This window comes from Hemicordylus capensis, chromosome 2 (genome assembly GCF_027244095.1).
Source record: "Hemicordylus capensis ecotype Gifberg chromosome 2, rHemCap1.1.pri, whole genome shotgun sequence".
NCBI classification, from domain to species: domain Eukaryota; kingdom Metazoa; phylum Chordata; class Lepidosauria; order Squamata; family Cordylidae; genus Hemicordylus; species Hemicordylus capensis.
Window position 1 is genome coordinate 319,550,743 of NC_069658.1, and position 27,282 is coordinate 319,578,024.

The following is a 27,282-nucleotide window of genomic DNA, read 5'->3' on the forward strand; positions in this document are numbered from 1 at the left end:
AAGCAAAATTAATGGCAGAACAAATGGGAATAGCTGACTTTAAAGGCAGCATGATGTTGGTGCTATAGATCTGAGGCAAAATTCTGAGACAGGAGGGAGGGGTAACCCCTCAGACTCCAGTTCATAGCCAGCTCTAAAAAACGTGCTCCAAGACAGAAAGTGTGGAACAAGAAGAAAAGGCAAACAGGTAATGCGCCACAGCAAACAGTGAACTTGGCAATAAACTCAATTCAGGATAAATACCCAGACTAACTGAAAAACCACCCCTCAGGGAGGACAGACCTCCCAAGGAAAGGAACCACCCCACAGTAATATGGGAGACAGATGGGGTGCAGATGGGGTGTTTCCCTCAGAGGAGGGTTGTATCCGCAAAGGATGCTGGGACCTACCATAGCCCCTATGACACACTGGGCGGGAGCTGTGAGGTCCGGTCTCAAGAAGGAACCACCTGCTGCAAGACTCTCCTCCCAAAAGCCGTATCTGCCGAAGTCCAATCGTAGATTTTGTAGTGCCTCACAAAGGTGGAAAGAGAAGCCCACGTGGCAGCATGACAGATATCGACTAAGGGAGCCAAGGTGGAAAAAGCAGCAGAGGAAGCCGCACTTCGAGTAGAGTGGGCTGTAATCCCTTCCGGTGCTGGAGTAGCAGAGGCAGCGTAAGCTAACCTGATGCACTGACATATCCAGCATGACAAGGTGGACGTTGAAACCTTCTTCCACAACGAACAGTCCCTGAATGAAATGAAGAAGGATTCTGACAACCGGAAAGCTTTAGTGTGCCTTAAGTAAATCCTCACTGCCCTATGCACATCCAAGGTGTGCCATTCATGCTCCTTGAGTGTGGCAGGTTTGGGGCAGAAAGAAGGCAGCATGAGTTCCTGAGCCCTGTGGAAAACTGAATTAATTTTAGGAAGGAACGTTGGGTCGGTACGTAAGAGGACATAGTCCGGGTAAACCAGACATAGTTCCTTCCGCACAGACAAGGCTCGCAGATCTGAAACCCGCCTGGTGGAGGTGATGGCCACCAGAAAAAGAACCTTAAAAGAAAGCAAACGTAAAGGAACGGACCAAAGGGGTTCAAACGGGGCCTTGGTAAGGGCCCGGAGAACCAAGTTTAAGTTCCAAGTTGGAAACCTATGGACTGTGGGAGGCTTGAGAATAGCAGCCCCTTTGAGAAACCGCTGAACATGGGGGTGCTGGGATAGGTTAACCCCTGCAACTGCAGGACCGAAGAAATTGCAAAAACCTGGCAGTGCAGTGTATTGGGGCAAAACCCTTGGTCCAGGCCTCTCTGTAGAAAACCCAACACCTGGACCACTGACACGGACAACAGCGAAACATCCTGCGAGCTACACCAGTTTGCGAAGGCCTTCCAGGTGGACTGATAAACCCTGACCGTGGAAGGCCTCTGAGAAGCTAGAATAGTGTCCTGGACTGAACGCAGATAACCGTATGCTGCTAAGGAGCCCCACTCAATCTCCACGCGTAGAGATTGAGCCACTCCGGTTCCGGATGGAAAACTGGACCCTGGCGGAGATGACTGTCGTATCCCAGTGGAAGCGGAGGTTCGCTGGACAACTCCACCAGGTCCGAAAACCAGGGACGGCGGGGCCAGTGTGGCGCCACCAGAACCACTTCCGCTCTCAACAAGCAGACCCGACGAACAGTATGCAGGATAATGGCAAATGGCGGAAAGGCGTAGGTCAGTCCGGGAGGCCAAGGGAAAGTCAAGGCATCCACGCCCTCCGCCCCGGGAGAGTGGTACCTGGACAGAAACCACTTCAGCTTGACATTTCCAGGAATGGCGAATAAGTCCATGACTGGTTGACCAAATTTTTGGACAATCCACTGGAAGGCCTGAAGATCCAGTGACCACTCCGCCGGGTCTATCTGTGACCGACTCAACCAGTCCGGACTGTGTTCATTACTCTGCTCACGTGATCGGCCTCTAGGGACAGCAGATGTTGCTCTGCCCACGACAGCAGAAGTGAGGCCTCCATCAGGGCTCGGGATTTCGACCCGCCCTGCCGGTTGACATGAGCCTTGGCCGTAGCACTGTCCATGCGCACCAACACATGGTTACCTTGGACTTCAGATAGGAACTCCACAAGGGAAAGCCAGATTGTGCGCAGCTCCAACCAGTTGATGGAATTTAGACGTTTGGCCTCCGACCACCGAACTTGTGCCACATGATGCTGACAATGGCCTCCCCAGCCCAGGAGGCTGGCATCTGTTGTGACCTGTACATGATCCACGGGGAGAAACCTGATGCCCTTCGTCAAGGCCGGTGATGTCCACCAATGCAGGGACCTCACTACCGGAGGCGGCAGACTGAGATGCATTCTGGGCCTGCACATCACCTGGTCCTGATACCTGAGAAGCAACCACTGGAGGGGCCGAGAATGGAAACGACTCCAGGGTACTATGCCCAGGGTGGACACCATCCGCCCCTGCAGTTGAGACAGTGACAGGATGTCAGAGATGAGACATGAGATCAGGGCGCGGCAGTATGATGCCAGTGAAGTCCTGTGCTCCTGAGACAGACAGACCGTCCCCCGGACCGTGTTGATCAGAGCTGCAAGGTGAAGGACCTTGGTCTGAGGGAGAAGCAAACCCTTGGGATAGTTCACTATGAACCCATGGTCCTCCAGGATGGAAAGGGTCAACTGGACATCCCGTTGGCCTCTGGGAAGGGAGGGTGACCTGATCAGCAGGTCATCCAGAAACGGATAAAGATGGATGTCCCTGGTCCTCAAGTGCGCCACAAGTGCCACCATAATTTTGGTAAACACCCGAGGCGCAGTTGACAGACCGAAGGGAAGCGCCCGATATTGGAAATGTTGGGACAGGTAAGCGAACCTCAGGAAGCGTCTGTCCAATTCGTGAATAGGCATATGAAGATATGCCTCCTTGAGGTCTATTGAGGCTAGAAAGTCCCCCTTTTGGAGGGCCATTAGGATGGAACGAAGAGTCTCCATGCGGAACCCCCGTCTCCTCAGGAACCTGTTCACAAACTTGAGGTCCAAAATGGCCCTCCACTCCCCGTTCTTTTTGGGGACTAAGAACAGAATGGAGTAGACCCCTTGCTTCTGCTCCTCTAAGGGAACAGGCTCGATCTCTTGAATAGATACCAGGTGACGAATGGTCTCTATCATCAGATGATGTTTGGAGTCCCTGCGGGACCGAGGCGATGAAAGGAAACGATCTGGAGGTTGGGATGAGAACTCCAGGGAGTAGCCCTGGGCCACCGTCTGGCGAATCCAGGCGTCTGCACAGGTCTGAGCCCAGACTGGTGCAAACTGTCACAACCTCCCCCCCACCTGGAGAGAGGAACAAGCCTGAGGACAGTCATTGAGTCTGGTTACGCTTGAACCCAGACTTGGGCAGGTGACCTGGCTGCTGGGTCTTTCGTCTGACGGGGACGAAAGGAAGACTTGTACCCCTTGAATCCTGAGGAAGACGGCAAAGAGTACTGGTGATCCTGACGCTGGGCAGAAGAGGAAGAGGGCATAGCCGCCTTCTTGTCCTTCCCCTCAATCAATATAGGTTCAAGGATCTCACCAAAAAGTTTTCCCCCTTTGAAAGGTGAGTTGGCAAGATTAGACCTGGATTTTTGATCGACCTTCCAATTTTTCAGCCATAGGTGGCGTCTCACAGTAACATCTGACGCCAAGGCACGCGCTGAGAGCTGAGCTGCGTCTAAAGAGGAATCGGCCATAAAGGTAACCGTTTCCCCCAATTTGTTAAGACCTTGCCTAAGGCTAGTCAGCTCAGGAGGCACTAGGGGCGTAAGCTCCTTAACCCAGAGAATGGCTGGGACGTAGCCGCGGAGGCTCTGAGAGACAGGGCAGTAGCTTCGTGAGACCTACAAAGGGCAGCATCACATTTTTTATCTTCCACATTTTTTAAAACATCCTCCCCTTCCCTTGGAAGCATGGCCCCTGTTACTAGAGCGGCCACTTCCGTGTCTAGAGGAGGCACCTTTAGTTTTTCCATGAGTGTGCTGCTTGAAAGATACATGTGCCTCACCGCAGGGGAAGGCCCCTTACCTTCTATGGGCTTATCCCACTCTGACTGGAATAAGTCCAGAAACAGTTGGGGACATGGCAGAGAAATCTCCAGGGGTTTTAGTGATGGAAGCACAAAGAGATCCCCTTCATTGCTCTCAGGGGAAGCCTGCACCAACACCACCCCAAACGCAAGGTCTTTTCGACCTTATGCAGTAGGACCGGGAAGTCAGTCTGCAAAAAAGTCGACAGGGGGCCTGCTGAGGAGTAGCAGGCTCGATGTCATCCCCAGACAACTCCCCTTCCTCCCTATATGAGTTGGAAGGGGCTTCTGACCCCCGGGGGGGGGGGAGGCAGAGGAACCAAGGGCCCTGAGGGGGCACTTGGGCGGCAAGGAGATAAGGCGGCAGGACCCCCGACCCTTGTAGCCTGGCGAGCGGGGCGGCACGCGAATCGGCCGGAGCAGTGCCAGAAATGGCGGACAGAGGGATTTGGGCAGGAAACTGGGGAGCGGGAGGAGTGGGCTGTGCCGCAAGGGGCACTGGAGGCCAAGGCAGCTTCTGAAATTGCTCCGCCACCACGCGATGGAGCAAGGCTGCAAAGGCTGGGTGAATGTCCTCCTCACCAGCATCAGTCTCTGAGAATGAAGCGGTGGCTCCCGCCGCTTGGCGGCTCAGCATCGGAGGCACCCACTCCCAATGACCCTTCCCCCTCCAAGAGCAGCTCATCAGAAAGCACGTCCAAAGTCCCAAGCTCATGTTGCAGCACTGGAGCAGCGGTGTCTGCCGCGTCGATCTCCCTGCCCTCAAGCTCCATGCCTCTGCTAGAGGAGCGAACAGGAGCCGGCTGGTCATCCTTTGATCCGGCAGCAGGCGAAGCCTTGTCCCACTTCTTAGCCTTGACTCGCTTAGGGAGCTTAGAGCTATGTGACCGAGTTGTGGGCGCAGGAGAAGGAGCCGCAGCCCACTCAGCCTGACACACAGAGGATGTCACAGAATCCTCAGAGAGAGGGAGAGGCCTCTCTCTCGCCACGTTGAATCTCCAACGCCATTGAAATGGCACGGGGAGGAGTGGCAGAGGATGAAGGGTCCTAGTGTCTCCCTGCTACCCTGCCTACCAGAGAACTTAGCAAAGCCGAGAATTAAGGCTAGACAGGAGTAGGGTAGAGGAGACAGGACTAGAAAAAGCTCAAGCAAAAATATCAAATCGCAAAAGGAGCACCAGAAAAAACAGCACCTGTTTGGAGCAGACAGGGTGAAGAACTGGAGTCTGAGGGGTTACCCCTCCCTCCTGCTACGAGTCAAAGCTCTTGATTGGCCCTGTCTAGGAGCAGGAGGTCGAGACAACCCAGCATCCTTTGCGGATACAACCCTCCTCTGAGGGAAAAATCGGTGTTTTTAAACACATTTTTAAGTTTGTTGCAAATGCTATTACGCAGGGAAAAACTGTGCAATCATAAATAAGAAGTTCCACTGATGTTTTAAATGAAAAAGGAGAAACTAACTAAAACCAATGCTAATTTTTAAATGGAAATCTATTCCAAAAGGCGATTTTCCTTCAGATGTTGCTATTTGTGCTAATGAGAAAGGGTGCAAGTATGAAGACAATGTTTGAATGGCTTAATGAAATTTGGCGGGAAGGAGCTTTTTTTCCAACAATGTGGCATTTTAATAATGGACAATGTGTGCACACTTATGAGATTCAGTTAAAAATGAATGTAAAAAGGTATCCGCTACGCTAACTATGATTCCTGGTGGTATGACCAAAACCTTGCAGCCCTTAGACTTATCTGTGAACAAGGCATTTAAATGTGAGATGGAAAAACTAGATGAGGAAAGGCCTGCATACATAAAAGAGTTGCGAAATGTGCAAAGCAACCTACAGCAAAGTCACAAAATGGTTTCAGAAGCATGGAAAGCTGTTAAAACTTAGTGATCTCTGGTTTTACAGAAGCTGGAATTATACAAACTGAAAATGCTGAAAGCAATGCAACTAACAAGAGGATGACAGTGATGAGAATGCAGACTATCCCGAAAAATTAGATGAGACCTTGTTAAACTTCATTTTCAGAGAGTGATAATTAGGGGAAGGGGGACCCTTTAAGAAAAACTGAGCCCTTGTGAGTCCCATCAACATCGAGGAAGGCAGGCACAAAGCATTGGAGAGTGTGTTCCTTTTCCTCACAATTCTATGGGGATTTTGCTGGGAAAGACTACACTTGCTGGTGCATATGCCCGCTTTCCGAAACTTCACTGAACCTCAAGAGGGCTCAGCATCATTTAGAACCTATCCCCCTCCCTCTTCCACCCCAACACTAGAAAAAGTACAGCCTAGTGAGAACAGCTGCTTCTGCATGGTGCAGAGTATTCAGTTTTAGCTTCACACAGGCCTACTGAACAGTCAGGGAGCTGCCACTGGTTACTGGGCCTTGCAATGAAGAACGCTGCCTTAGGAAGTCTTTAATAAAACAACTCTTTCTATAGCAATGAAAAGTGAGCAATACAACTTGAATTTAGGATTATTTTATCAGAAACCTATAAATAAGAAACCCTATCATTACAAGAGCAGCAAATAGAAGTAATTACCAATCCTGGCAAAAATACACTTTTAAAACAAGAGGATAATGTATTACTGAAGCCATTCTCTGTTAAACTTTATAAAACGGATCCAATTAAGACAATGATAAAAGTGATACAAGAGAGCCAATGTGGTGTAGTGGTTAGAGTGCTGGACTAGGACCGGGGAGACCTGAGTTCAAATCCCCATTCAGCCATGAAACTAGCTGGGTGACTCTGGGCTAGTCACTTCCCTCTCAGCCTAACCTACTTCACAGGGTTGTTGTGAAAGAGAAACGTATGTAGTACACCGCTCTGGGCTCCTTGGAGGAAGAATGGGATATAAATGTACAAAAAATAAATAATACAAAGTGGCAGAAGTCTGCTGAATCCAAAGAAAAGTATAGGTTTATATACAATATTCACATGAAACAAGTGTTTCTTTAGCAACTTTTACAAAAACTGTCTGTAGGTTTAAAGCAGGGCTGCATAACTTCAGTCCTTTTGCAGATGTTGGACTACAACTCCCATCAGCCCTGATTATTGGTTACTGGGGCTGAGGATGATGGGAGGTATAGTCCAAAAACCACTGGGTTAAAGGCTACAAATAGTCCTAGTTAACAATTCCATGAAGCACTCAGTCTTTTGACATTCTCTTTACATATAATCTGTATTGAAGTCATATGCATCATCCAGGCCACCAGTCTTATCTATGTGGAGTTGCCTTCCTTTAGAAAGAGAGAAAAAGAAAGATACATCAGTCTAATCAGCAAAATCAACACAGAACTTGTTTTATGAAATCCATTAGCTTTAATATGGGAGGAGAGCTGGTTTTGCAGCAATCATGAACTGTCACCTTTGCTAAGCAGGGTCTGCCCTGGTTTGCATTTGAATGGAAGGCTGCATGTGAGCACTGAATACTCCCCTTTAGGGGTTGGGGCCACTCTGGGAAGAGCATCTACATGCAGAAGGTTTCAGGTTCACTCCCTGGTATCTTCTAAGACAGGGCTGAATGAGACTCCTGCTTGTAACCTTGGCTGCTGCCAGTCTGTGTAGATAATACTGAGATAGATGGGCCAATGGTCTGACTCAGTAGAAAGCAGCTTCCTATATGTACCTGGCAGTGTATTTCCTCCATTTGCATTCTTTGCTTTCAGGACTTCGGAGGTTGTCTTGTTGCTCACTGGTGTGTGGCTTTCCTGAAAGTAACAAATAATATAATACAAGATGTGAAAACCAGTGCTGGGTCAAAAAAAGTCAAGAGGCACTTGACTTTTAATATTACTCATTCCCATGAGTTGTTTGCCTGTTTAGGTAACATACACATTTAAACAAGCACCTATGATGTAGGTTACTATTGTCTCCATTTTAAAAATGGGAAACAAGTCAGAGGGAGCCCAACGTGATAATCCACTCTATGCATCTAAAGTTGAGTAGGATGAAGAATCTAAGTCCAAAACACCATCCTTTTTCTTTCTTAATTAAGGATATTCAAAATATGAGCACTGAGGTAGCCAAGCCAGATATTGTAAAGGTTCAGAGATTTACCTCCTCAGCATCCTTCGCACCACTTTCCTCTTCATCCTCCTCATCTCCTCCTTCAGTTAATTCTTCCTCATCTTCACTTACTTCCATGCTCTCCTGTTCCAGTACTTCCTCTGGCAGTTCACTATCTTCTATTATACCATCAGTGAAACCAGAAGACTGAAAGATGATACTAGTTGCCTGATTAGGATATTTGCTAGCTGTAGAAGAAATGACAATCTGTTAAGTGCACTGGCAGAACCTTCTAGAGTGTTTTCCCCAAACACTCTACCCCATTTCTAGAAAAAACAAAATTATATTTTAAGTACAGTATACATAAGTCTTACTGTATGTTAGCAAAATAATTGGCATACATTTATATATACAAAACTGGCCACCTTTTTGGAAGCCATGTCTCAACTCAAGGGTTATGTAGTATATCCTCCTCACCTTTTATAGTGCTTTTGTTTTCTTCTTCTAGAGCCTTAAAATCAAAATCTTGTTGTACTGCTGCTACATTGGCACTGGAAAGGTGTGATGACAGGCTCCATGATGCAGGGGGTCGTGAATAGTAGCTCACTTTGGCACTAAGAAAACAAGAGTATGTTTTACAAAATCCCCACTCTCAACCAGGAGCACACAAAAAACTTCTCTTAGATTACATGTTTTAAATATAGCTCTTGCAGATTTTTGGACTTATTAACTACTGTCAGTGCCAGAAGTGGAAAGTGGGGAGAAGTATACTTTTTCTCCATTACCAATGCCAAATATACAATTATGTTTAAAAAGCCTTAACATTAGGGCACTCAAGCAATAAGACGATATAATTTATTTCATCCTACACTTTATTTACAGTACACAAAAAATCATAGAGTCCACAGCAACCTTTCAGATCCCTATGGCTACAACTCCAAGATGCACTATTCACTAGTTATTTCGCGAAATTTCCATGAGCCAAATACTTCTACAGACCCCACCACCAAACTGTACTTGAAATCTTCAAGTCTGGCACCAGTCCTGCTTAAAAAGCAACAGCCTATTGTTTTTTTGTTTAAACACATTTATATTCCGCTCTTCCTCCAAGGAGCCCAGAGCAGTGTGCATAGTTAAGTTGCTCCTCACAACAAGCCTGTGAAATAGGCTAGGCTGAGAGAGAAGTGACTGGCCCAGAGTCACCCAGCTAGTATCATGGCTGAATGGGGGTTTGAACTCAGGTCTCCCTGGTGCCGGTCCTGGTCCTAGTCCAGCACTCTATCCACTACACCACTCTGGTCTGTATGGGCCAACCCATAAGTCACACACTTAAAAGCCTTTAACACCACCTTGCCTCCCATTCACATTTTGTACAATTTTACTAAATCTCTCCTTTCTTATAGCTTTATCGTCTCCTTCTCTTACTCAGATATGCATGATCCCTATGTGCTATTTTCACTTAAATTGCTTACACACTGGCAAAGTTTTAGAACTTGTGAGGAGCTTGCATGAAAAGGATGCTCCACAACTGATCTATGGTGCCTCTCTGTGAATATATGCAGTCTTTCAGATACAAGTTTGTCACTTCAAGATCTTTGTTTTGAATTCAACTAGAGCTTGCCAGGATAGGATACAGACTGCACATACAGAACTACTAGTCATGTCTGCCAACTATAGCCACCATTTCATTTACATATATAAAACAATATATTCCTCCCCTCTCCATGCCATTTTGCTACATACATTGGTGATAAAATACTGTTGACGTGGCTCCTTCCATGCAGAGCACCTATTTCTGAGTAAGAGCATAAATGCAGCAAAGGGGCTTCTATTTAATCCAGGCAAATTATTAAATATTTACCCTGTCCAGTCATTCAGCAATAATTGAGCTGCCCCCTCTGTATCAGCAAGACCTCCCTTTTTCAGCATTCCTCTCTTCTGAGCAAGTATAGTTAAAAACTCCAGACAGTTTCTGTAGTCTGGGATGTTGTAATGCAGCATTATCTGAAATAGAAGAAAGCCCCCTCAAATGTGTATCAAATTCTTTAAAATTCTGTCGAGAGAACCAGTTTGTTTATAGTCCCCAAGCCTTTCACAGCAGGAGCAGCATGTTCTTGCTCTAATTCACATATTTGGGCCGTCATCATTCTGGCATGGCAGGAACTTCAGCTGAACTAGAACTCTTCAGAAAACACCATAACGCACACAGCAAGATCAGAGTTGGATCTGATGTCTTCACTTAACAGTAAGACATAGTAGATATCCTCATTTCTCACTTGACCAATATGGTGGCAGGAAAGTGCAGAGTTTAATTGTTCTGTGCAGCCTAACTAGTCAGATTTCACCTCACTGGACACGATGCGTTAAACTATCTGGTTGGACTAGTTCTCACACACAGTCATTAATATAACTTATTAAGAATCCTATAAAATGGCTACTTCTTTTTGGTAAGCAAACAATAAAGTATACAAGCCCTAACACAGCAGATACAGAGAAAGAAACTATACAATGGCTTTACCTGCTGTTTGCTGCAGTGTTTTAGAATAGCATCCACTGAATCAATGATGTTTCCAGAATCAATGTCTGTAGTACCTCTCAGTGCTAGAGCAAGAGCAGAGCTGGAAGGTGCCACAATGATACTTGGACTATCTAACATTCTGATCTGTTTGTCAATATGAACTGTCTGCATGCACCTTAGAGAGAAGAGCCACAACATAAGTAAGTTTAAACAAGCCAAACATCAGGAAATAGTCAATAAAGCAGCAGTCCATAACAAAACAAAACTAACCATATGAAGGTGTTATTGCAATTTACGAGGACAATTTTCAGTGTCACCGATTTACTCTTGGTTCAAGTCCCTTGATCCCTCCTCCAAATCAGGGACTTTGGCACAATAAAGTCAAAATAACGGACCCATGTTTCACAATTAACAATATGATTGCTGACACTATTTAATTACACATTGTAAGCAGTGCTTCAATATATAGGCTTTATTTAGTAACTTGTACAGTACTGGCAATATGAAAGTGGACATGCAGCAAAAAAGATGCAACTTATATTACACTCTCCCAAGAGCAGCTTTTAATAGTATATTTTTTCTAAGGAGATCCATTCCAGTTACCACTGAAATGCTTCTATTTTGTATAAATATGAAGAGATTAAGGCTACAGCACACAACTGCAAAGAATGATCAGAACAGGTCAAACCACAGGAGGGCACTTAGGTAAATGAGATGTCAGCCAACAAGCTCAAACTATGCAGCTTCACATAAGCAAACTAACTTCGTAAGGCCTCTCACTGGTCCCACGTTGCAGGCACGCATCTCTTTCAGACTATTGATTATGCTGCTTTTCCCCACATTGGGAAAACCTGAAGACCAGAAGACAAAGAGAGTTACACTGCATTAGTTACTTTATAACACACACACACACACACACACACACACACACACACACCCCAATCTCTTCTGAAGAGCAATATGTTTTGCTACTTGAACAGGATCTCCCTCTGCTGCCTCTTATGCCTGGAACAGGGGTGCACACAACTCAAATACTGGGCTAAAACCAACCATGGCTGGGGGGGGGGGGCTAAGCTGAATTTTCAGTGCCTTATTTCATTTTTTAAAAAATTATTAAAAATATTAATGACAGTAATTATTAGATACCAGTGGATCTTTTCCCACCCATCAAGGGACCCACAATTTTAACCAAGTATAGTGGCCAGAAAATAGGACCCTCAGTCCATGGGGCACCTTGAGTGAGTGCCAGCCCCAAGCAATTAAGTCCTCTCCTCTCCCTAAATTACTGTTGCTTTCATGTTGCCATCCCAGCCACGCTTCACATCAAACAAGTTTTTGTAGATGCACTGCTGTTTTCTGTTGTTCTGAAGCATTTTGTTTTGGGTACAATACTCTCACATAGATATATGAGAACTACCTATCTGGATTTTAAAGTTGCTTGTGGAGCGAGATCAGAGTTGGATCTGAAGTCTTCACTACAGCAGTAAGACACAGTAAATTTTCCTCATTTCTCACTCCAGCAACAGAATGAAGCGTAGTGAAAATAAATTAAATAAAAATACCACACTGGGGCCCATCAGGTAGAAGAGAAACCAGTGATCAAAACAAAGATGAAGACCTATATGACCTATTCTGCTATAAAGGTAAAGTGTGCCGTCGAGTCGGTGTCAACTCCTGGCACCCACAGAGCCCTGTGGGTTTTTTTGGTAGAATACAGGAGAGGTTTACCATTGCCTCCTCCCACGCAATATGAGATAATGCCTTTCAGCATCTTCCTATATCGCTGCTGCTTGATATAGTACCAGCGGGGATTCGAACCAGCAACCTTCTGCTTGTTAGTCAAGCATCTCCCCACTGCGCCACGTAAGGCGACCCAATGCGAAATAAAGGCCTAATAGCAAGATCCAAGGCCTTCCCCCAGCGCTTCATGCACCGCATTCCCATAGCCGCCCCTAGCATTCTCCAGAAAGCTGCCCCTGAAGACAAGGGGACTCTCCCAAGTACCAAAGAATACAAGGAATTGGAACTGAAAGAGAAAAACCAATAATCGCTTTGCGTACAGCATTTTAGGTGAGCCCACAGAACTTTCTCAATCGTAGTAAACATCAAGGTAGTCAGATTTATCCGTTGATAAGTCAGCAGAGTTAGACGCAGAAGCAAATGTCTGTGTCTAACATTTCCACCATAGCAAAAGAATATGCATCCTGCCCAAAATAAAGCCTCTAACTTCAGGAACAACTACAGAGAACTGCAACTTTCAGAATCAGAAAAGATTCCACACAGCCGTTAAAACAAGAATTGTTATAGTATTCAGGAATGCATCACAGTTCAGTGAACTCCATATTTATCACAAAAGCATACTTACCTACCACACCAACATGTATAACTTTGTCCTTGGTCACAGTGTGCTCCCGAAGGAGTTTTAGCAGGCTTTCACTCCCAAAGCACAAACTGGCTCTTGATAAATTAAGAAATGCACGCCCTTTTTGGGTGTGCTTTTTCTCCCGCTGTAAATTTAAATTAAGATTTTAAAAGTCAGTATCTAGGAAATATCAGTTTCACAAGAAAGTGAATTTTAAGGTGAATTTAAGCTACATGCTTGATCCATGCAGCAAAAGATGCAATACCTTCACACTAGTATTAACTAGGAGAAGGAGTTCAATCGAAGGACCAATTCCAGTATAGCTATGAGAAGGGGGACAGTGTACAATGAACTCAGAACAGACACTTGGGATCAAAAGCTACAAGGAAGACACTGTGGCGCAACTGTATTACTCTCTTAGCTATAGTTGCCATCATTCTTGGACTATAGAAAAAACCTGTGAAAAAGCAGTGTTCGGTAGCAGCCCTCAAGAATCGTCAACAAAGTGTGTTCTGGAACAAGAGTTGAAGGGCTCTATCCTGGGCCCTTCATTCTAAAAATACCTTTCTTCACTAAACCCATTTATTTAGCATATTTGTATATCATAATTGTTTGCTTAATGAACAAAAGGTAAACACTTACTCTGTTGTAGGGTTGTGCACGGAACCGGTTCAAAGAACTAGCGGTTCCACCAGTCTGAAGGCGATGGGGGTGCCACTTTAAGAGCAGGGGAGGGTGCACTTACCTCCCCCCCCCGCCGCTCCCCCCCCCCCGTCGGGGCCATATCCGGCAAACGGGGCAGCATAGAGGTACGCTGCCACCCTTATCAGCTGTCTTACTGAAGGACGCTGGTGGCGGGAGGGGTAAGTGCACTCTCCCCCACTCTTAAAGCGCCCCCCCCGCCTTCGAACTGTCCTGCCGCAGTTCCGTGCACATCCCTACTAGGTTGCTTGCGCTGCATTTAAGCTGAATTTTCAGAGGCGAGTTGTTGCTGACATTATTTACCTCTCATACAGGGCCAGCGATATGGGGAGATAAGCAACTTCTAATTTTCACTTAAAGGTGCCTCCCACTGCCCCTGCACCGGCCGCTAAATATGGCCATGACCTCACTGCAAGCCCAACCCGGTCACTCTTGCCTGAGCAAACACTTTCAGGAAGGAGAGCAAGAGGCCGAAATGCCCCCACACAGAGCGCAAACAGCTATCCATGGGAAATGTAAAAGCGGGGAGGGGTTGTACTCGGTACTTTAGCTATGGCCTTTATACCAAGGCAGCATTTCTGATATGATTTTTTAAAAATTTCAGCTGTTTTTCAATGGTGCAGCTTTTACGCTGATTCAGCCTTTCTAACAGAAAATATGGTAATTGGCAGGAATGAAACCCCTGTGAATAACAAGAGGCACCTGTATATCATTATCTTCAGACTCATCTTGATTATTTCCTTGTTTTTACAACATTTGATACAAACAACCATCTTACCACTGCAGAAAAGAGGAAGGGGTGCTCTTACCACTGTTCTGTCCTTTAGCTGCATTGCAGATTTAAAAGCAACAGTCGGAAGTTCATTATTTAAATAATTTAACCATTTCTCTAAGTTTTCCTTTGGTATCAGATCTGGGAATTTTTTTTAAAAAGCAAAACAAGCATCACTGTACAGGAATTAGGAAGCCATCATGCTGTATCCCCCTCCCCACAAATAGGTGGTTTCAAGAACAATACTATCTTGCTCATTTAAATGAAGGACTTCTTTATTTCCAATGGATTTAAAGGAATGTCCAAACATCTTTTACAGATTCATCCAATGTTAGATATCTTATACTTTTGTTTCATCTCAAGCTAAGAGTACAAAATGTAAGATTCCATCCACTGGATTTAGATTTAGTCTGGAACATCCCATATGCATCTGGGAAGCATGATGTGGCACACTGACTTATCAGCTCATGAAAATGCCCCGTTGCTTCCTGAAGAAGTCCACATCAACACCAGCAGCCCTTGAAGAGTTTAATGACCATTGTAATCAGCAAAGGCTCTGTAATCGTTAGCTTTGCTTTTTTGTGTGGAAGTTAACACAAACAGATGAGGTTAGCATCAGAAAATACAGTTACCTCCAGCACAAGATTGCCAGACAGCTAGGAACAACTGCATGGTTTGCTCCTATGACTTTAATGGCATCTTGATTTGCAGAAGTAATCAGGGGAAGCTTTTTTGTTATATGCAGATAAGCACTGGGTCTGCAAGCAAGCTGTATTAACAGCATAACTGATGCTGATTAAAAAAAGGTTGGCAACATTCCAGCAATAACAGTGAGCTCAGAGTTGGATCTGACAGTCTTCACAGGTATGTCAGTATGCTTTTGTGGTTTCCTCACAGCTCACAACTCACTAGAAAGTCATTTTAAGTGACCAATCATGTGGTCCACAACCTAGCTAAGCTTCAGTGTTTGTATTTAAGCCAATCGTATCAGGACAAAAGTGTCTGTATCCTAAATGCATTTACCTGGAATCAAGTCCCATTGCTTACAGTGGAACTTATTTCTAGGGCCTAAAAATCCTATGAGCATGTAACTGGGAGTAAAGTTAAAAGGTAAAGTTGTGCCACTGAGTCAGTGTTGACCCCTGGTGACCATGTGGTTTTATTTGGCAGAATACAGAAGGGGTTTACCACTGCCATCTCCCACGCAGGACGAGATGATGCCTTTCAGAATCTTCCTATATCGCCTCTGCCCGATATAGGTGTTTCACCAGCAGGGATTCGAACCAGCAACCTCTTGCTCCCTAGGCAAATTACTTCCCCGCTACACCATTAGGTGGTTGGGAATAAAGCCCACTAAAAAGAGCAGGGCTTACTTCAAAATAAACATGCATAGCACAGGACTATAAAGCAGCGAGCCTATGCAGTCTTAGTTCGGAGTAAGCCCTATTGAACTAAATGTTACTTATGTCCAAGTTGGCATGTTTAGGATTGCACTGTAAACCAGTCATTTATAGGATTCAGATGGTGAAGCCATTAGGCGTTTGGGATTAATAGGGTCAATAACCCTATTAATAAGCTTAATAGGGCTGCTAAGGTTAAAAAAAAATCACTTACCTATTTTATTTAAAACCAACAATAATTTTTTCTCTCCATCCGACTGGTTAACAAGTTGCTCTACTTGTGGGCACCTACAGCCTAGAGGATCTCTAGCATCTAAGACCTCGAGTACTATATCACAAGCCTCAATCACCTAAAGCGGGGAGGGAAATAAATACACATTTCAGACTACAGAATTAAAAGTTCAACTCATCATGCTTTTGCTGCCATTTTGATGTCATGTTCATTTCAAGATAAGTAGAATGCACTTGTTAAAAGTATTCCCTTTCCAACATAACTGAATTTAGTGTGGCCCAGAAAGCCTTTAGCACCACGTAAAATGGATAATGTAAATCTCTGCTATGGCCATGACAGAGACACAATTTTTAATGCAAGTTAAATCAAATTAATAAGAGAGTCAGAGGACCCAATGGCTGGGGAGCAACCAATGATGCAGCACTGCTGAAGCTATGGAGGGGAACTGGGAAACTCATGTCAAAACACAGAAAATATATAAAGATAGATAGATAGATATAGTTAAAGAAGGGGAATGTTATCCTAAATTACTTATAATAATTAAGAGAAAAATAGTGTGATAAGAATGATCCTTCTAATAATAAAAACCTAGGTATTGTACAAACATGAATTCAAATTACATTCACTTCCCCATGTGTCATTTTATAACCAAAGTGACTACTAGAAATTTTGCTGATTTTCATTGACAAGACATGTTTACTTGGAAGCAGTGTTCCCTCTAATGCGTATGCATGTGTGCACACTTTTTCTGATACCCGCTTAAGTCAATTTTAGATCCCGCTCAGGTTGAATCAAGAAGGTCCCACTCTGAATGCATGTGCACACACACTGTCTTGATACTACTGCCGAGAACAAAACTCATTTCACATACAGATGACAACAATTAGAGAAAACACTGCTTAGAACTAAGTTCCACTATGTTCAATGGGGCTTACTCCCTAGTAAGTGCATTAAAAATTGTGGTCCAAGAATCTCTTCTGGAAAAATAGGAGAAACTGATTAACTTTAGATACAGAAGAATGAAAAATTATTGACAATACAGTTCATTACTTTTTAAAGGTTACAGCATATTCCTTATGTATGTAAATATCACAGATGGCTTGAAAAAAGTAAAGGGAACAGAAGCTCTAAAATCAATTAATATAAGATCTTTCAAAACACACACACACACACCCCCCACACTGAAGGAATTGTATGAAAAAAACATTACCTTTTTAAGCTCCTTGCAAAAGAATTTCTTTGAATTTTTACCTAACTGCTTATCTGAATTGCCTTTTCGTTTAATAGTTGATTCCTGTAATAATATAGGTGAGGATAGGAACATAATTTAGAAATCAGGAATCTAGTGTCAGTCAGAACACAAAATGAATAAAGTAGAACTATAATCCTTTTAGCTAGATGAACACACAATGGCCAACATCCCACCAAAATGCTCACACTTCAAGACACTGCAGGAGCATGGCAAGAGCCCTTGTGCAACTCCACCTGTTCCCCTGATCAAGCACAGTTGCACAAGAGCCTTTGGATTGTGGAGCTCTCCCTTCCCTCCATGGAAGGGCTCTGCAAGAGAGAAAACACATTGCTCTGGAGGCTCCCACTGTGCCTCCACAGCCCCCAGAAGCATGAGTGCTTCATTTATTATTGTTGGCCAGTGGCATGGCAACAGGTTATCTACATAAATATTTGGCGCACACACCTTTCAGTCTGATATAATTTCAGTAGATTGTAAGGGTAAGGGGGAGTAGGAAACTGAGTTTGCTCACCCTTTAAGATCCTATGGGGAAGCCCTCTTGTAGGATTTCCCCTGGGAAGGTCCTCTCTGCACTGCCTTTTGATATTTTGTTGGCAGTGGGAGGGCTTTCTCTATGGTGGCACCCTGCAGAGAGCTGGTCTTGTGGTAGGGAGCATGAATTGTCCCCTTTGTTAAACAGTCTACTCTGGTTTACAGCTGAATGGAAGACATGTGTGAGCACTGTAAGATATTCCCCTCAGGGGATGGGGCCCACTTGCATGCAGAAGGTTCCAAGTTCCCTCCCTAGAATCTCCAAGATAGGACAAGATTTATTTATTTTTAAATAGGACAAGATTTTTTTTATTGAACCAACAAACTGCCAAAGCATACAGTACGTTGCCAAAGCACAATTATATACAAAGTGGTTGTTTGTACATGATATATCTACAAAGATTTACACACAAGGATTTGGAAACCCACAAGGTTACGAAGTATATGCAGGCAGTACTGTAACTCGGGGAGGGGGGGGGTTACGTCCAACATCCATTTCCACAATTTGTCCCATTGCTGTTTAGAAGAGATACTCTTGTCTTTTTGCACATATCCATACAAACTTTTCCAGAAGAGGTTTACTGTCTCTTGGTCGCGTCTTCCTCCTGCCTGCAATCTTGGAGAAGCTGCTGCCAGTCTGTGGACAGTACTGAGCTAGATGGATCAATGGTCTGACTCAGTATAAGGCAGCTTCCTATGTAACTCTCTACCATATGAGGTGCAGTTGGTTCTCTCTGTTAGTATCTCAGTGGAGCTGCCATTTCACAGCAAGCATTTTCTGACCTCTGTTTCTGCCCCCGAGTTTTTCTTTTTTGATTTCTGATTATTGCTGGTTTTAGTTTTTACAGACAGTTCTTACACTGTATATTGTAAGGCTTTTTGAATGATCTTGAGGGAAAAAGCAGCAGAGACATTTTAAAATATAGAAAGCTGTAGAAGGATATACACCACCAATGCAGGCAGGCAGACTAGCACAGATGTATAGGCCCAGGTTATCCCCAAAGTAACAAATTGTATTTTACAAGTGAATGGAATATTTCTCTTATGGATTCCTATCAAGCTAGCCCCCATCTAAGGATTTCCTCATAAATACAAACCTTTTCACAACCCTTTATTTTACTTGCATCCTTTTTATTAGCTTCTTGCTTGCGTTTCTTTTCTAGCTCCTTCTGCCGATCAAGTTTTTGCTTTTGCTTTAGTTCTTCACGCTGTTTAGAAAAAAATAAAATGACAGATGCAACATTATATGCAGAAAGGCATCATTTTGCAACTGATTATGCAGAATTTCATTATATGTACCCTGTGCTGATAACAGCACCATGAGGAGAGCTCTAAGAACAGAAAATATGTCATCAGAATCAGTGGTTTTACCTTTTGCTTCCTTTGTTCAGCTTCCCGAAGAATCTCCTCCTTAAAAGGTGCAGTATTAGGAATTCCTAGATCTTTCTTGGGCTTTTTAGGCCCACGTTTCTTGGCTTCTTTCCGAAGTTTTTTATTGTGCTCTCGAACCTGTAAATCAACAAGAGTCAGACTTTGTGATTAAAGATGTTAACAGTTGTTCATTATAAGTAGCTTCCTGGCAATTTCTCCTCTACACATATTTACACAACCACTGCAGTATCGTCCATATTCTACACATTTTTGCATAGGTTTTAACAATTCATTAGCTTCACAGTCAAATTAATATAAAAACACAGGGGAACATTCAGTATCTAAATATGCTGGGATATTAGGGGCAAGTAGTATAGGGACAGGTCTGAATGCAGGGAAAAGGGAAATGGTACATGGCTGATAATCTGATGTTCTGAGTATCTCACCTTTGGATCTTAAGTTCTTTGAGTCAATGAACAGAAACTATTAAAGCATGCAGAAACTGTTAAGAGATGCAGGTCTTTAACTCAAAGGTTCTTATGCTTTTTAAAAATAACTTGGGCTCCGTTTTAAACCTTATCTTCCAAAGCTCCCCTCTGAATACAGGAATTTTCAGTTTATCACCCACTTAAAACAAAACTACATGTATTACTTAAAACTATATAAAATATAATCACATCTCCTAAAAATGTCCTCTCTACCATCTCCACAGCCTGAAAGATTCCTGTCACTAGAACTCCATTCCTCGTTCTCCCCCATTCCTTTCTCCACTTCCGCCTTTCTATTCTAGTCCGATCTTCACAAAATGTCCGTTCCCCTTCCCCTTTTATTTCCCTAGTCAGTCCTCCACTCCATTTGACATTTTCAAGGAGTAAGAAGAGTAGACAGTGTTCCCAGATGTTGGGGAAATCCCAGATGTTGTTGACTACAGCTTCCAGAATCCCTAGCTACAGTGGGCTTTGGCTGAGGATGCTGGGAGTTGTAGTCAACAATGTCTGGGATTTTTTGTTAGAGGGAACATAGGTGGCAAAGTAGAAAACTCTAAAGTGGAGGCAAGATTTCAAGCAGCAAGTCAGAGCAGGTGGAGTAGCTGCTATGTGACCTGTTACTGTTAGTACTTCTACTTCCTCTCGACACCCTTAATAAGATCTATGGCCAGTAGGTGTCAACAGGTTTTACACATTTTCAGTAGAGTACAGTAGGCTTGAGCCAAGATTTAGATTTGAAGCAGTAAAGATGAATCACCTGTACCTTAACCTTAGCCCATGTAGAAGCAGCTGCTCTCCCCACTTACCTCTGCACAGAGCGGTCCATGCACAGCACCGGAGAAGACCTCTAAAAGGAAGTGCAACCACAGGAAGCCCCAAAGATGTCTTGGAAGCCATGCAAGGAACACTGGGAACACTAGGAAATGTAGTCCTTCCCAGCACCTTCTTCATAAAGCTCTATAGGGAAAGTGTTGGGACAGACTACACTTACTGGTATTCCTCACTTGCCTTCCTACATGACTTGACTTTAAGAGCCCTCCTTAGTGCTGTGCATGGACTGCCTTCTAAGTGGAGGGGTCAGGGGTGGGTCTTCACACAGGGCCAGGTGTAAATGGTTTGTCTTCATCACTTTGAAGTAAAATCCTTGCACAGGCTCAGAGTCAGAGAACAGATACATTCAAAATACCAATCCTAAACCCATCCCCACCACACTTGAGAAACAGTGCACATACTAACCTTTTTCTGGATTTTGTAGCGTTTGTGGCAACTCATGCGCTTACTAGCTTTCTTCAACTCTGAAAATAAGAATATCCATTCTTAGCTCTTTGCAGGAACAGAATCTGCAACAACAGCTTAAATGACAAAACCTCGCTTTCAATAAGTATGAAGTCTTAGATTGTACTGCAGGCATTGGAACGTTGTAGGAACATAGGAAACTGCCTTTGACTGAGTCAGACCATAAGTCCATCTAGCTTAGTACTGTCTACATAGAATGGAAGTGGCTTCTCCAAGGTTGCAGGCTTGCAGTCTCTCTCAGCCCTGTCTTGGAGATGCCAGGAAGGGAAATGAAACCTTCTTCATGCAAGCCAGCAGGTGGTCTTCCCAGAACAGCTCACACATGTCTTCCATTCAAATGCAAACCCTAACCCTACTCAGCAAAGGGGACAATTCATGCTTGCTACCACAAGACCAGCTCTCCTCCCAGACACAGGCATCAAATCAATTTTCCTCCCATATTCATCTTACCCCTAGAAACTGGCCCACAGCCTATATTAAGGTGTCCCTACACCAGTCTTGACACAAGCCCAGCTTAATCTTTATGGGTTATTATTAGACGCACACCTTCTATGAATTACAGGAATTTCAAACAGAAGGGAACAGTAACAGAAAGGAAATAAGAAACTGCTGGGTCACTCTTGCGCTAAGGCACGGGCTACAACAGAATCCACTTAAGGGAACTGGCAAAGGCTCTCCTAAATAACTCTCTCCAAGAAGAAAGTCAGAGAGGACAATAAAAGACTTCCATGTCCCTTCAAATCTTTGTTGTAGAGTGAGAAGATCATGTGTATTATTATGATATATGGACCAGACGTGTAGGAAAATGAGCACATGAGAATATAAACATCATGTCTAATAGTGTTTGAGAGAACATGCATATGATTAAAAATTGTAGCTCTCAATTGAACAAAAGGATCCTCCATCCTGCAGTAAGCTTTTGCAGACCAATCCTGAGCATATTATTTGAGACATACATTCCAATCTGTTCACTAGGACTTGCCTCCTGATCGTAGTTTTTTGTGTTTTTTTTTAAAGGAATGGAGTTTCTCCTATGTATGTTTACTCAGAAATTAATTCTTATTGAGTTAATTGGTGCTTAAGAAAGCATGTATAGGATCACTGTTCCCTCTAACAGGGATTCCCAGATGTTTTTTACTACAACTCCCAGCATCTCCAATTGCAGTGGTCGTTGGCTGGGGATAATGGGAGTTGTAGTCAACATCTGGGAATCCCTGGGAACATTGTATAGGATTTGCATTAAAGCAAGAGGTGGGTATCTGCCTGAGATACTTAAATCCTGGCCTAGCAACTTCTTCCCTTCACTATTCAGTACCAGGTTAAGCCTCCATTTTTTCAGACGTTGCCAGAAGCCTTTGCACCAGCCTTTTACAGATATATCTTACGTAAAAGTGGAGGAAATCACTCTTTTGGAGATTTACAGCAAAAACGGAAAATCAAGATCTGTGATGCCTTTAGAAAATGAAAGGCTCCGTATAAAATTCAATAGCAATCTAGTCACAGCACACCAGAGAGTATAACTGACTCCATTATAATCAGGGTCCACTAATTATTACAATTAGACTCCCCCTTGCCTAAACTCTCGGGCATTTCTGTACTCCGTGCAGGGGGAATCTCAATGATCCCTACTAAAAGGGCACAGCGTGGCGGTATGAGAGGAAGAGGCAAGAGAAACCGGAAGGGTACCAGTTAACAAAAGGCCTAGCAAATGGGCCAGAAAAGATAGCCCTTAGAAGAAGGGGCATTACAAAGAAAGAAAAGAAAGCCAGGGAAGAGGCTACTCTGCTCTTTAACATGGTTACTAGTACGTTGGGCACCGGACAGAAGGCACATGGCATATGCCTGGTCCAGCAATCTCACAACCTGCACTGCGACACGCGGTATCTCCAGCTATCTCCTCCCTCGGGCCCGCTGGCTGCTCTTCCAACTCTTGCCCCATAGGAGCAATTTCGCCGCCCTCCAACACAGCGATGCCGCTTTCTACCCTCCGCGCGCGGGGCGCCTTACACGGAGGCAGACACCCTTGTTTCCCACGTACCACCCCTCCGCACAGAACAGGCAGCCGCCCTCTCAAGGCTCGAAGCACGGCTCTCCGAGCCAGCCCCCCGATGCTCGGGTCTGGCCTGTCCGTCTTGCAAGCCGAGCCGAGCGGCACGCGGTCCCCAGGCCTCTTTCCCCTAGAGCTCTGGCCTGGCCTGGCCACTCATCCCTCCGCCCACCAGCGCAGGGCCCTGGCTGCGCTCCTCCCGGAGGAGTCCCAGCGGTGCTTACTGGGTCGCTTCATGTCGGCGGAGACAGCGCTCTCTCCAAAGCCCCCAGCTCTCTTCGGCTCTCCACGTGGAAGAATGAAGCGCTAGCAGGAAACTGAAGCGCGCTGCCGTAAAACAGCCCCACCCTCGCTCCCCGCCTTTGCCCAGGCTGTCGCGCTGCCGGCTTCGCTTGGCGGCTCGGGCTCGGGTTGCGACAGCGGCGGGCTCGGCTGTCGGCTCTGAGTGAGCGAGCGAGCGAGCGAGCTGAGCGGCAACAGTGGCGGCAACGCCGACAGCGCGGGGGGCAGTGGCGGCGGCGGGGACTGAGCGCGGCCGCGGCTGCAGGAGGCGGAGGAACAGCAGCAGCGGCGGGGCTGGCTGGGTAAGGCGAGGGGCCGGGCTTGGCTGGGCTCGGCTCAGCAGGGCAAGCGGCACTCGCGGGAAAGCAAAGCAAGGCAGGAGGCCGCGGCGGGTTCCCTTTGTGTGGCCGCGGAGCTGCTGGCGGGGTCCCTTCCCTTCTTTGCTTCTTCCTCCCCAGAAGCGGCTTGTTGTGTCGTTCCCTTCTTCCCTTCACACCCCCCGCCCCGCGCCGCCCACCGACCTCCTCCTCCGCCTCCCCCCGTCCCGTCCCGTCCCCGGAGATTGGCCTTCCTCCAGTACCGTGACCTGCCTTTGACCCACTGACCCGCTTTCCCTTTGAGTTACTACTGTACTTTACACACGCCTCGAATCCCTGTATCTTGCGTGCTGTTGATCTTTCTCTCTCATGCATGGCTTATTCCTTTCCCTCTACTTTTTCTTCAGCACGGTTTTGGAAAACTGAAATTTCAAAACCAGCGATCAACCTGTACCCAAACTCTTTCATGATAGAAGGAAGTGAAGTTTTTCCCGTGGTGCCGAGCAGCTGCACTTGTCAGAAGTAATCACCTTTTCTCAAAGTGATCCCACCTCCCCTTCTCTTTAGTTAGGTGTATGAGTGCCGCTTCCATATGCTTTATTCCCTAGTTTACCATAGTAATTTTTCTAGAAAAACTTTATTCCTATTTCCAGTGGTTTCTCCAGCTTGCTCAAGAATCATAACAATAACTCGGAAGAGTTATTTCCAAAAGAGAGATACTGTGTTGAGGAAGTGATAAAACAGACTGAAATAAAAGTGGCAGGAATTATGCACTTGCATAATTATAACAAATAACATTAATTATATTGCTTTGCATAAAAGCCTGTTGGGTTCTTTGTATGTCATATTTTTCTGTATTAAAATATAGAAAAGCTGTGCAATGAACATGAATTTAGAAAGATATCCAATACTAGTACTTACAATATTCAGAATTAATCTATTCCCTACAATAAAGAGTTTTTCATTTCTCATTGTTAGGGAGGTATCCCTTTTCATATTGAATTTGTGTGAATTATAATTTGCAAAAGCTTGAAAACCTGAATATTTTTCATGGTGTAAGTAAGGGTCCATTCTCATTTATTTACAAATGTATTGGTTGCTTTACTATTCAAAATATTAAAAGGAATGTTCAGTAAAAGTTCATGTGAAAGAATCATGTGACTAGCCAGTGCTGTAGCTGCTGATTGTTCTTATGATAACATGCAAAATAGATCATTGTAACTATAATAAACTACAAGTTGATAGCCCAGTGTCAAGTTTGTGGTTCACTAAGCAACAGCCTCATGCAGTTGGAAATATCTTCTGTAAGCTCGGTGTTCCTAGTAGGAGCAGTTTGAAGAGCTATATCATTTGAAAATACCAGTATCTTATGTCCACTTTAAATTCTAGGAGTGATGAGTGAGTTTTCAAATGAGTAGAATATACATAATAATAACATAATATATAAAACACAGCAAGTGTTTTATGGGCATTGTGCAGATGCTCTTGTCAGATTTTGAAGGGATGCTGTATCGCCTTACATGTATAGAAGAACAGACCTTGCTGAAGGAGTACCAGCATGGCTTCTGCAAGGGAAAGTTTTTCCTCACTAACCTTTTGGAGTTCTTTGAGAGTGTTAGCAGGAATGTGGATAAAGGTGATCTGGTTGACCAAGTATACTTGGACTTTCAAAAAGCTATTGACAAAGTTCCCCACCAAAGACTCTTGAGTAAACTTAGCAGTCATGGGATAAGGGGGGAAGGTTCATGTGTGGATTAGTAACTGGTTGAAGGACAGGAAACAGAGGGTAGGAATAAATGGACAGTTTTCACAACAGAGGAAAGTAAGAAGTGGGGTCCCCAGGGATCTGTACTGGGACCAGCGCTCTTTAACTTGTTCATATATGGTCTAGAAGTTGGGGTAAAAAGCGAAGTGGCCAAATTTGCAGATGACACAAAACTATTTAGGGTAGTGAAATCCAAACTTATTCTGAGGAGCTCCAAAAGGATCTCTCCAAACTGGGTGAGTGGGTGACAAAATGGCAAATGCAGTTCAATGTAAGCAAGTGTAAAGTAATGCTTTTGGGGGCAAAAACCCCCAGCTTTAATACACTGATGGGTCTGAACTGTCACTGACTGGCCAGGAGAGATATCTTGGGACCGTGGTGGACAGTTTGTTGTGTCAACTTGGTGCGCAGCAGCTGTGAACAAGGCAAATTCCATGCTAGGGATCATTTGGAAGCGGTTTGAAATTTTCAAAAAAATATTAAAATGCTTTTATACAAATCTATAGTGTGGCCACATTTGGAGTACTATATACAATTCTGGTCACTGTATCTTAAGAAGGAAATTGTAGAACTAAACTGGAAAAGGTTAGAAGAGGGCAACCAAGATGCTCAGGGGCTTAGAGCTCCTTATGAGGCGAGGCCACAGCATCTGGGGCTTTTTAGTTTGGAAAAGTAGCGACTATGGGGAGACGTGGTGGAGGTGTATAAAATTATGCATGGAATAGAGAGAGTGGACAGAGATACATTTTCCTCCCTCTCTCACAACACTAGAACCAGGGGTCATCCAATTAAACTGAAAGCCAGGAAATTTAGGACCCTCAAAAGGAAGTACTTTTCCACATAGCATACAGTATAATCTATGGAATTCTCTGCCACGGGATGCAATGATGGCCACTAGCTTGGATGGCTTTAAAAGGGGGTTAGACAAATTCATGGAGAACACTATCAAGGCAAGATGCCTCTAAATATAAGTTGCAGGGGAGCAACAGCAGGAGAGAGGGCATGCCCTCACCTCTTGCCTGTGGGCTTCTCAGCCCTTCAGAGGCATTGGGTGGGTCACTGTGTGAAACGGAACTAGATAGGCCTTGGGCCTGATCCAGCAGGGCTGTTTTTATGTTCTTGTCCACTTTACTGTGCCCATGGACTTGTTGCATGTACAACTGAAATGCTGTCCTCTTCTACAAGTATGTTTTAAAAAATAGCAATAACTTTGGTTTGTTTTTGTGAAACTAGACTGCTCATTCCCCCCCCCCCCGAAAGCATACATGTATTTAATTCTGTTAACAAAAATATTTCCCATGGTATAATGGGGTCCATTCTCATTTATTTTTACACTTATTGATTGCTTTACCTTTTACAATATATGAAATTATGTACAAGAAAAACATTTTAAAAGCTGAAAAAAAATAAAACCAATAATATAAAAGAAGTATCAGCACAGTGAATTAACTAAAAGAATAAAATCATAACCATTAGACCAGCAGACTATAAAGACCAAATAAAGCTTTTTGTGACAACAAGCATTTTCATCTTTATGCTGAAATCCATAACGGAGTTTACCTGGCAGAACTCTCAAGGCAAGGAATACCAAAGAGTGAATGCCACAATGCTCCACTTCTCTTTGGATCTTGTTTCCCTAAATGAAGGGGACAGAGCAGGACTGCCTTATAGATCTGAGCGAGTGTAGGGACGTATGTAGGCCCCTGCTAACTGAGCAAAGAGGCACCCTTTTAGAGTGGTGATTCTCTTTATTTAGCCGGGGAAGAGCAACTGGCCCTATCCTTCCCCAGCACAGCACCCCTCCAGTGGCTGTTGCTGGTGTATCTTATATTTCTTTTTTAGATTGTGAGCCCTTTGGAGATAGAGAGTCACTATATTCGTTTGTTTCC

General features: G+C 44.5%; 2 protein-coding genes and 3 non-coding genes across 12 annotated transcripts in view; 1 reads left to right on the forward strand and 4 right to left on the reverse strand.

The window, feature by feature from the left end:
* Window positions 1-6,951: 6,951 nt before the first annotated feature.
* On the reverse strand, window positions 6,952-23,466 carry GNL3 (G protein nucleolar 3). The gene is made up of 15 exons (XM_053292202.1): window positions 23,254-23,466; window positions 20,923-20,981; window positions 19,199-19,336; window positions 18,925-19,035; window positions 17,255-17,338; window positions 16,027-16,162; window positions 14,450-14,553; window positions 12,942-13,083; window positions 11,340-11,427; window positions 10,577-10,751; window positions 9,920-10,062; window positions 8,536-8,672; window positions 8,110-8,306; window positions 7,679-7,760; window positions 6,952-7,289 (listed from the first exon to the last, which is right to left on the reverse strand). Exons 1-15 carry the CDS (start codon window positions 23,264-23,266, stop codon window positions 7,219-7,221), a joined length of 1,680 nt encoding a protein of 559 aa, XP_053148177.1. The 5' UTR covers window positions 23,267-23,466; the 3' UTR covers window positions 6,952-7,218.
* On the reverse strand, window positions 10,260-10,332 carry LOC128348437 (small nucleolar RNA SNORD19). The gene has a single exon (XR_008318156.1). It is a non-coding gene; the product is annotated as a small nucleolar RNA SNORD19 (small nucleolar RNA).
* Window positions 12,015-12,089, reverse strand: LOC128348436 (small nucleolar RNA SNORD19). Its single transcript, XR_008318155.1, has one exon. It is a non-coding gene; the product is annotated as a small nucleolar RNA SNORD19 (small nucleolar RNA).
* Window positions 15,236-15,312, reverse strand: LOC128348435 (small nucleolar RNA SNORD19). The gene has a single exon (XR_008318154.1). It is a non-coding gene; the product is annotated as a small nucleolar RNA SNORD19 (small nucleolar RNA).
* Window positions 23,467-23,469: 3 nt separating the features above from the next.
* Window positions 23,470-27,282, forward strand: part of PBRM1 (polybromo 1) — a 115,043-nt gene continuing 111,230 nt past the window's right edge. For 2 of the 8 annotated variants that reach the window (XM_053292193.1, XM_053292196.1), the window contains exon 1: window positions 23,481-23,613. The gene's annotated coding sequence lies outside the window, so the exon portion shown is untranslated. Of the gene's footprint in view, window positions 23,614-24,035; window positions 24,151-27,282 lie in introns of all 8 variants that reach the window. The other 6 variants (XM_053292195.1, XM_053292198.1, XM_053292201.1 and 3 more) reach the window with 6 other exon arrangements.

What these genes read in the sequence shown, in the direction of transcription:
- GNL3 (XM_053292202.1), bottom strand. An exon ending in AAACAAAAGCACTATAAAAG is followed by an intron (nt 8,307 to 8,535) that starts GTGAGGAGGATA and finishes TTTCTTCTACAG; the next exon opens with CTAGCAAATATCCTAATCAG. An exon ending in TGGAGGAAATACACTGCCAG is followed by an intron (nt 7,290 to 7,678) that starts GTACATATAGGA and finishes CTCTTTCTAAAG; the next exon opens with GAAGGCAACTCCACATAGAT.